Source organism: Chrysochloris asiatica, unplaced genomic scaffold (genome assembly GCF_000296735.1).
Source record: "Chrysochloris asiatica unplaced genomic scaffold, ChrAsi1.0 scaffold00182, whole genome shotgun sequence".
In the NCBI taxonomy this organism is placed as follows: Eukaryota; Metazoa; Chordata; class Mammalia; order Afrosoricida; family Chrysochloridae; genus Chrysochloris; species Chrysochloris asiatica.
In genome coordinates this window covers 2028844-2039551 of record NW_006408700.1, presented here as the reverse complement: position 1 = coordinate 2039551, position 10708 = coordinate 2028844, and the positions used below count along the sequence as shown (strand labels likewise).

The 10708-nt window shown below is 41.5% G+C and overlaps 1 protein-coding gene across 1 annotated transcript in view; it reads left to right on the top strand.

The window, feature by feature from the left end:
* Positions 1-602: 602 nt before the first annotated feature.
* Positions 603-10708, top strand: part of LOC102815505 — a 26225-nt gene continuing 16119 nt past the window's right edge. Inside the window, exon 1 of the mRNA XM_006872074.1 lies at positions 603-925. Within this exon, the coding sequence (XP_006872136.1) occupies positions 603-925 (323 nt within the window). The remainder of the gene's footprint in view (positions 926-10708) is intronic.

Sequence of the window (10708 nt, the reverse complement as noted above, 5' to 3'; positions counted from 1 at the left end):
AGTAATACCTTCTCTGACTACTATACTGTTAGTGAAAATGACTCTTAAGAAGTGCTTTGCTTGCCACAGGGACTATTAAAATGTCTAGTCATATTATAAAGACTTTTGGATTCAGCCCAGAACAACATTGGCTCTGGAGGAGATGGTGCTGGGGTTTAAATGACAGCATGTCCATTATGACACCCACGTTAGGTTAGTCTGAACGTACCCTTACGCCCGTCCCTACACCAAATGGCACATCAAAACCAAGCAAGCGACACACTTTAACACGGATTTCTGAGCTCTGGGGGCTATTTTCATTATTTCTTTATCAATCATTTATAGAGGATTTATTGAGTCCTATATGTGAAATGTGGTAAGCAAGCTGCTTTGGGACTAGATGAAATATATAAAACACAGTCTGATGGCCATATACATAGAAAGAAAAGTCATTATGTACAAAAATAACCACAGTACAAAGGAGGTATAAAAACTACTATAAGTGTGATGTAAACCAGCTGGGCGGCAGGCAGTGCATCAGTGACCAGGCAATTCAGCTTCCTAAAGGTTCTCTGTGCCCCTTGGCCTGTAGGTGCCCGGCACATGCCTTCCCCACAGCCAAGATGCCCAAGAGAAAGGTCAGCCTGGCTGAAGGGGCAGTGAATGAGAGGTCCAAGAGGAGATTAGCGAGGTTGACAGCTAAACCTGCTCCTGCAAAAATGCAAAGTAAGTCAAAAAAGACAACAGCAGGAAATGATAAATCTACAGACAAAAATGTGCTAACAAATGAGAAAAGGGAGGCAAATGGAAAACAGGCTGAAATGGCTAACCAAGAAACCAAAGATTTACCTGCCGAGAAAGGCGAAACTAAAAGCAAGGGCTGTCCAGCCTCTGATGAAGCAGGAGAGAAGAAGCAAGCTCGGAATAGTGTTGGTCTACATAGTGGGTACGAATTGGGCTGTGAACCACAAGGTCAGCAGTTTGATACTACCAGCTTTCTACTCCCATAAAGATTTACAGCTTCAGAAACCCTGTTCAGGGTCGCTATGGGTCGGAAGTGACTCGACAGCTGCCTGTGAGAACTGTGTTCGTTCTGAGACATCTTTCTCATGGTTGTCCTATTTTCTTCATCACATTGTTATGTGCTATGAAAGGTTGAAACTTTGAATGTGTAGTGTGTGTGACGCTAACTTGTGAATTAGTAGGACATATGATTATCAACAATTGAAGATATTGATACTTGAAATTTTGGGTTACAAGAAAAGTTTAGTACAAAGAAAATTTAGCCTCCAAATTTAAAGTTGGAGCCACTGAAATTTAGAAAATATTTATAACTACATGAGTCTTAGATTTTTGATATGTACATTCAAGATTGTGTTCAAATTGTTCATAATGTCTCTGTGTTGTTGTTAAGTACCGTCGAGTCAGTTCTGACTCGTAGTGACCCTGTATATGATTTCTGAGGAGCGACTGGTAAATCTGAACCACCAACCTTGCAGCTCAAACAGATCTTGCACTCCAATGCTTTGACCCACAGCACCACACCAGAACTCTGTACTGACCCTTAAAACAAATACCAATTATGAAAGGGAAACAAAAGAGTTATGTAAACTGAGGCTCTCTGAGAAGGGGAACATCCCCTTATTTTCATAAAAATTACTATTTTTGTTTTTTAATAATTATTGATATTTCCACCTTTTCTTTTTGGAATTTCTGCAAAGAAATGAATACCAGGTGTTATTGGGTGTTGAGTGGGGTACAATGCTTTTATAAACATTCTCCATCCTTCTAAGCTGAGGCACCATGACACAGACATCTTCAGGTCTGCACACGGTTGCTGAAAACCCTCTCATTATACTTGTTGTTGTTTGTTGGTGTTAAGTGCCCTTGAGTTGGTTCTGACTCATAGCAACCCTGGATAGAGCTTCCAAGGAGTGGCTGGTTGGTTTGAACCATTGATCTTTCTATTAGCAGTCCAGTGCTTCTCCTACAACACCACACCAAATCTATTTGCTGTCAGCCGATCCCAGTTCATGGCGTCCCCAGTGAGCGAAGTAGAACTGGGCTCCATAGGGTTTTCAAGGCTGGGAGCTTTTGGAAGTAGATCTCCCAAGCCTTACTTCTGAGATACCTCTGGAGGGTTTGAACTACCAGCCTTTAATTAGTTGTTTAGTACTTAACCATTTGTGCCACAGTAGGTTGAATAGGCATATACTATTTTGACAAAATAATATACCTGGACCTTCAGCCACTTGGTGAAGGCTACCATTTCTGAGCAATAAAGAGAAGGTATGTCCATGTGCATAAGAATCCCTGGGATTCAGGAAAGAAAGGGAATGAGAACTGAGCCTTGCTATTGAAACTAGGACAGATTGTATCTGTAAGATTTCAAGGTCTACTGGCCAGAATGGACACTAAGCACTCTAAAGAAGAACTCATAAGAAGGGGGAGTTACATCACACTGGTGACTTTGGTACAACAATAAAAGGCTCCGAGTGTGAGGCAGGAAGGGCTGACTCAGATTATATAGTTCCAGGGCTCAGTATAAATCCTGGTACTAGCACTGTAGGTGCCCAGACTAGACTTTCAGTTTTCTCTTTCTCTCTACCGCCCCCTGTCTTTCATGTATGGAATGACCACTTTGGGATGATTATTGCATTAGGTAAATCCGCTGCACAAATCCTCTTGTGTATGTGAAAGTTGGACAGTTAATAAGGAAGACTGTAGAAAAATTGATGCATTTGAGTTACTGTATTGGAAAAGGATATTAAAGGTGCCATGGATTGTCAGAAGAAAAACAAATCTATGTTGGAAGATGTACAACCAGAATGCTTCTTAGAAGCCAATATGGCCAGACTTTGTCTCTCATACGTAACACATATCATCAGGAGGGACCAATCCTTAGAGAAAGACACTGCTCTTGGTAAAGTGGAGGGTCAGCAAAAAAGAGGGAGACTCTCAACAAGGTGGATTGGCTCAGTGGCAGCAGCAATTGTGAGGATGGCCCAGGTTCAGGCAGAGTTTCATGCTGTTTTACATAAGGTCACTATGGGTTGGAACTGACTCAACAGCACCTAACAACAACAACAACAACAACAAACCCAAAGAGTTCTTGAATGAATTCATAAAAGGAAGCCTAGATTATATGATAGTGGATGTTTCTAATAAAAAAAATATGTGGAAGACTCAAATTATCCATTGGTATTGTTGTTGTTGTTAAGTGCCGTGGAGTCGGTTCCGACTCATAGCGACCCTGCACAGGGTTTCCGAGACTGTAAAGCTTTACGGGAGCAGAACGCCTCATCTTTCTCCTGCGGAACTGCTTGTAGTTTCGAACTGCTGACCTTGCAGTTCACAGCCCAATTCATAATCACTGCACTAAGGGGTAGAAAATTGAACTGAAAAAAAAATCGCTTACATTGACTACATTAATATTACCAGCTCAACTGATCTGTAGGTATCTTCTGCTCCAAAATTCTCTAAGAGAATATTTTAAAGTGCTTATGTCCTTTATGGACTCCTCGTGTTGCACCATAGGATAAGCACTAGACTACTAACTCTGAGGTCAGCTGTTCAAATACACTTGTTGTTGTTGTTAAGTGCCATCGAGTCAGGTCCGACCCATAGCGACCCTGTACAGGGTTTCCGAGGGTGTAAATCTTTACGGGAGTAGAAAGCCTCATCTTTCTCCCGCGGAGCGGCTGGTAGTTTCGAACCGCTAACCTTAAGGTTCGCAGCCCGATTCGTAACCACTACGCTACCAGAGCTCCTTTCAAATACACTAGCTCCTCCTAAAAAACCCTATACAGGGTTGCTATGAGTCAGAACTGACTCAATGACATTTAACAACAACAACTTGTGCTTTATAGTTGATGGGTGCCATGATGAAATGGATAAGCATAAGAATACCAGGAGAGATGCTAAAGGAGCAACTGTGACTCTCCAAAGAGTAGTCTCTAGAAAGGCATTTCTCAACTCTTTTACACAGGATATTGTCCATTTTAGAGGAGACTGCTCCCAAGTGACAAAAAAAAGGGACCCCTTGTAAAGAGAACACTTCTGCTGGGAAACATGGTCTCCCTATGACCAAGAAGAGTTGTCTTTATGGCAGTATTCCTTAGGTCTCAGAGAAGACAGTCTTTTGAGCATTCACAGAAAACTGTGTGTAAGTAATAAACATATTAGGGGCCATCGAGTCAGTTCTGACTCATAGCGACCCAATGTGCAACAAAAAGAAATTCTGCCTGGTTCTATAGCATTCTCAGAATTGTTAAAACAACTGTGACAGTCCAATTTATTGAGGAATTGACAACCTATTCTTCTTTTCCACTGACCAAGCATAATGTCCTCATCCAGTGACCAGGCCTTCCTGATAACATGTCTAAAGTAGATGAGATAATGTCTCGCCATCCTAGCTTCTAAGAAACTTTCTGGTTGTACTTCTTCCAAGATCGAATTGCTGGTTTTTCTGGCAGCCTGTGGTATATTTGATATTCTTCGCCAACACCATGATTCAAAAGCATCGATTCTTCTTTATTCGTTCTTGCTCATTGTTCAGCTTTTGCATGCATTTGATATGACTAAAAATACCACGGCATGAATCAGGCACATTTTTCTTCAAAGACGCATTTATGCTTTTTAAAACTTTGAAAAGGTCTTCTTTCACAGATTTGTTCAGTGCGATACATCGTTTGATTTCTTGACTTCTGCTTTGACTGTTGATCCAAGTAAAATGAAATCCTTGAAAATGCAATCTTTTCTCCATTCATCATAATGATGCTTATTGGTCCAGTTGTGAATACTTTGCTCTTGAATACTTTACAGAGGCCTTGTGCAGCAGATTTGCTTAATGCCATACATTGTTTGATTTATTGTCTGCTACTTCCATGAGTGTTGATGGTTGATCTGAGCAAAATGAAATCTTTCACAACTTCAAACTTTTCTCCATTTATATTGATGTTGTTTATTGGACCAGTGGTGAGGATTTTTGTTTTCTTTATTGAGGTGGAATACTTATTGAAGGCTGTGGTCTTTGATCATCGTCATTAAGTATTTTAAGTCCTCTTCCCTTTCAGCAAGAAAAGTTGTATCATCTGCATGTCACAGGTTGTTAATGAGTCTTCTTCCAATCCTGATGCTGTATGTTCTTCTTCATATAATCCATCTTCTTGTGATAGGATAATATCCATATGACTACAAGGAAGACCAGTTAATACCAGTATTATTTAAATTTATGCTCCAACCACTAAAGCCAGTGATGATGAAATTGAAGAATTCTACCAACGTTTTCAATCTGAAATTGATCAAACATGCGATTAAGAAGTATTGATAATTACTGGTGATTGGAATGCAAAGGTTGGAAAAAAACAGGAAGGATCAGTAATCGGGTTATCACAGTCAGCATTGTACTTCAAGACAGATCTTAGTTTGTCGTTTATGATGATGAATGACATGCCATTCCTGCTCAGTGTGTTATTGCCATCATAGTAAGCAGAGTGATTGTCAAATTCTAAATGGCCAATGCTAGTCTATTTCAGCTCACCAATACCTAGGATATTGATGTTTATAGATTCCATTTCATTTTTGACAATTTCCGATTTTCCTAGTTTCATTCTTCATGCATTACATGTTCCAATTAATGGATGTTTACAGCTGTTTTTCTTCATTTTGGTTTGTGCTCCATCAGTAGATACAGGTCCCAAAGACTTTTTACTCCATTTGCATCATCACAATAAACTCTACTTTGAGGAGGCAGCTCTTCCCCAGTCATCTTTTGAGTGCCTTCCAACTGGAGGGGCTCAAGTTCTGGCACTCTATCTGACAATACTCTGGTGCTCTTTATCATGTTTCAATAGTCAACATTGTGGTGCTGACAGTGTTCCACTGTTATTCATATGGTTTTTAGTGAGCAAATATTTGCAAATAGTCTGTCTCTCCTTCTTCTTAGTCTGTCTTTGTCTGGAAGCTCAGCTGAAACCTGTCCACCATGGGTGACCCTGCTGGTGTTTAAAATACCTGTGGCATCATTTCCAGAAGCACAGCAACACATGAGCCACCACAGTATGTGAAACTGACAGACGAGTGGTGGATCAGTGGTAGTAGGTCCCCTTTTTTTTCTACTCAGTTCTCTTTCCTTGTATATCTCAAAAGAAATTGTCTAAAGACACAACATAATCATGCAGATTGCATCCAACCTCATTAGCATCATAGATGTGAGGATTTACAACACATTCAATAATTACATTAGATCAGGGTTGATCACATTAGATCATATCATGGGATTGGTTGTATTATATTAGATCTCATAATGGAGGGGGTAACTACATCTCAACTGCCAAAACACTGACAATCCTGGCCAAGCCAAGTTGACACAGAGCCTGAACTAACGCATTATTCATAGAAAGAGACTTCAAATATGGGTTTTATAATGCTCATGTGTAGTCAAGAATACTCTACAAGTCAGCTTTGACTTTGAGCTTCTCATTGAGTAACTCAAGTTATTTTCAACTGCCTTTTTCATGACCAGAACTGTTAGTAGCTTTTCTGGTGCATGTCAGCAATGCCACTTAGCACAGGTGCCCTGAAGATCCTTCCTCATAGGTGCAGTGTAGGTGGTTTTGTACTGCTGACTCCCAGATCACAACATTTCTGAAATGCCAGTTATCCTATACTCAACCTATAGCGTTCTAGGTAACACATAAACTTATATTCACAAGTTTTAGGGGCATATGTTGTGATTCCTTAGAGACCTCAATCACTGTTCCAGCTATGTTGCTAATTGCCATTGAGTCTGTTCTGACCCATAGTGGCCCCTTATAGAGGTTCAGAGGACCAACTGGAGGGATTGAACCACCAGTCTCATAGTTAGCATTCAAGTGCTTATCTTACAGTGCCACACCAGAACTGATGTTATAGCCATGTTGTGGTTGTTATGTGCTGTAAAGTCAGTTCTTACTCATAACAACCTTATATAGTATTTCCAAGGAGCAGCTGGTGGGTATGAACCACCAACCTTGTGGTTAGCAGTTCAGTGTTTTTCTTACTGTGCCACACCAGGATTCCATTATTGTCATGTTGTTGTTAAGTGCCATTGAGTCAGTTCCAACTTATAGTGACCCTGTCTAGGATCTGAGGAGCAAGTGGTGAGTTTGAACTACTGACCTTGTGGGTCAAACTGACCTTGCAGTCCAGTATTTATCCTACAGCGCCATACCAGGACTCCTGTTATAGCTATGTTGTTGTTGTTAAGAGCTGTTGAGTCAGTTCCGACCCATAGCGACCCTGCATAGGGTTTCTGGGGAGCAGCTCGTGAGCTTGAACCACTGACCTTACAGTTCAAATGACTTTGCAGTCCATCACATTAACCCACAGCGCAACACCAAGACTCCCGTTTTTGTCAAGTTGATTTTGACCCATAGGACTGTGTATAGGATTTCCAAGGAGTGACTGGTGAGCTTGAACTACCAACCTTGTAGTCCATACAACTTTGCAGTCCAGCACATTAGCTCACAGTGCCACACCAGGACTCCATTATAGCTATGTTGTTGTTGTTGTTAAGTGCTGTTGAGTTGGTTCTGATTCATAGCGACCCTGACACGGTTTCTGAGGCTGTAAATCAATATGGGAGAAGAAAGCCTCATCTTTCTCCCATGGAACAGATGGTAGTTTCAAACTGCTGACCTTGAGATTAGCAACCTAATTCGTAACCAAGTACATATCAAATCCTGTCTTGCTGTGGAACCCAGGTATAGTGCTGTGGGGTAAGTATTGGACTGCTAACTACAAGGTTCAGACCAAGCAACTGTTCATCAGAAACCCTATAGGACACTATGGATCAGAACTGACGTGACAGAACTTAACAGCAACAACAACACAGGTTTTGGAGTGAAAGGCGTGATTTCAAGTTCCAGCTTTCCTTCTTATAACTGTGTAACCTCTGTCCTACATATTGGCTATGCCTTGGATCAAACTTGGAACTCCAAAGTCAGCCCAGGACTACATTACTGGTAATGTAGCTTGTTGATACAATCTAGGTCCTCATGCTATAAATGTTCATGCTGAACCATTCAAGTGCAAACAGAAACTCATCACCTCTTCTCCCCTAAACCCATTGTCTTTTGAGTTGATATTGACTCATAGAGACCCTATTGGACTGCCTCATAGGGTTTCCTAGGCTGTTTTGTCTTCATGGTAGTAGACTGCAATATGGTTCTCCCACACCAAGTTGGTAGGTTTGAAACACTGACCTCTTGGTTAGTGTGACACGTTGAATTTACTTGATATAGCTTTTCTATCCAAAGTCTTCTTAATTCCTACCAAGTGATAGGGTTATTGTTGTTGTTTGGTGCCACTGAGTCAGTTCTGACTCATAGCAACCCTGTATAGTGTTTTTCATGAGTGGCTGGGGAGTTTGAACTCCTGACTGTGTAGTTCAAACCAACCTTGAGGTTGAGTGTTTATCCTAAAGTGCCAGACCAGGACTCCAAGTGATTGGGGGTGGTGGGTACCATGGAAATAAGGCTGGGATGGGAGTCCTGGTATGGCACTGTAGGATAACTACTTGACCTCAAGGCCAGTTTCAACTGCAAGATAGGCAGTTCAAACTCACCAGCTACTCTTGGGAAACCGTATATAGGGTCACTATGAGTCAAAACCGAACTCAATGACACTTAAAAACAACAAGGCTGGGATTGGTTCATTTTGCCTTCTAGCTAGATTTAAAAGGAACCATCACAGAAGCAGAGATGGAAGATTCCAGGACCATCATGAAAGAAGAACATTAGTGACACGTGAGATCTCTACCTAGAGAAACAGTAACTACAGTGGTGGTGGCAGAGGCGGTAGCACAGGTGGTGGCATGGAGACACAGATCATCTTCAGGCTTTATGCTTATGGATTAAGTAAAACCGAGTGCCTATGGGCAAGAGACTGGCTTAAAGAATGTGCCCTTTGGGCATTCACAGACTGGCTAAAAGAACTTTGTGACACATGCTTGAGCAGGGTAGAGGCCAGGGGACCACATGGCTGAGAGGCTGAAGACTAGAGTGAGGTATGCCTGAAGTATGGTAGACAAAAGGAGTTCCTGACTCGAGAACTGCTGCATCATGAGTTGGTTTAGATTCTGAATTGCACCCTGTTCTCTTCCCTAGTAAACCCCATAATCATGAGTAATGTTATGAGCTCTGTGTGGCCATTGTACTGGATTATCGATCCCAGATATAAAGCAGAGAGTGCTGTGGAAGGAATGGTTGGATCACAATAGGGTAAAGAAAGTTGTACAATGGAAGTGAGTCTGACCTCCACTTCTTAAGAACCTGCATTGGGCTGATTTTGAGTTTGATTCCCTTTCCTCCTCATTAAGCCAAGAGAAGTTAGACATGGCTCCCACCTGGTTTTTGCAGTTAGCAGCAGCACACTTAGTCACTGCGTCACCAAGGCTCCTATTCTAAGGCTGCAGAGCGGCTCCCATGCATGCTTACTCAGACAAGCTCAGGGACATCGGAGTTTGTTCTGTGGACCATAACCAGCTCTCAGGCTCCTTCCCACGCCCTCTGATGTTAGAGACTACTGACTTTTTCTATCAAGGTGTGCCATCTAAGCAGAGTCACTGCACAAGTCCTTGGGCCCATGCCAATATGGGATATCATACTCCATTCTTCACAGGCAAAGCAATTCATCATAATGATTTTATGAAAAGTATCTGGGAGATTTGCCAAGTTCATGTTTAGGTCACTCGGATATCCATTATTAATTCATTTTCACATAAAGATCACGGGGCCTGATTTCTTTACTCCATGTACACTGAGGTGGTTTCTCTCTACTCGTGGAGATACAATGTAACTAATCTCTGATCCATGCTGAATTTAACATTTTGATCACCTAAATATCAGCAGACAGATTCTCTCTGATATCTCAGGTCTTCTGACAAATTCTTGAATCACCTTGTCACTAAGTTCACCTTTCACATGGAGAAAAAAGAAAAGCTTATTCCTATGACACAGAGGTCAGATAACTTTATTTATCCTGTCAACCCTACAACTTTATTTATCTTATTCTGACATCAACAATCCCTCCTACAGAACTCTGCTTCACATATGGGTTCGAAAATCCATTGCAGTGACAACATAGAACTCAGAAAACACAGTTATGGGATTTATTAGGGGATTGAAGAGGGTACAATTCAAGATCAGAAACAATTCAGGTTGCAGTAATTCTCAAGTCAGGAAGGCATCTTCTCTGCAATATTATAGGTATGCCTCACTCTTGTCTTGGGCCTTTGTGCCATGTGGCCTCTGCCTTGTTCAGGCACATGTTACAAAGTGCCTTTAGCCAGTCTTTAAATAGCCAAAGAGCACATTCTGAAAGCTAGCCTTCTGCCCGTAGGCACTCAGATTCACTAAGTCCGTGGGCCTAGAAAGCCGTAGCTGCTCTGGTTTTCATGTCACCATCTCTGCTGTCAACACTTTTCCAAGTAGGGATCTTACACTCCATTCATGCTGTTTTCTTCATGGTCTGGGGTCATCTGTTCCTGTTTCTGAGATGGTTCCTTTTAAAGCTAGCAGGATGGCAAATTTTACCAATCCCAACATTAGGGTCCTATTTGCTTGTCCTCACCTAAACATTTGGTAGAAATTAAGACTTTGTATTCTGTTTTTTGCTCTTAAGTGCCATCAAATTGATTCTGACTCATAGCCAACTTGTATAGGGTTTCAAAGGAACAGCTGGTGAG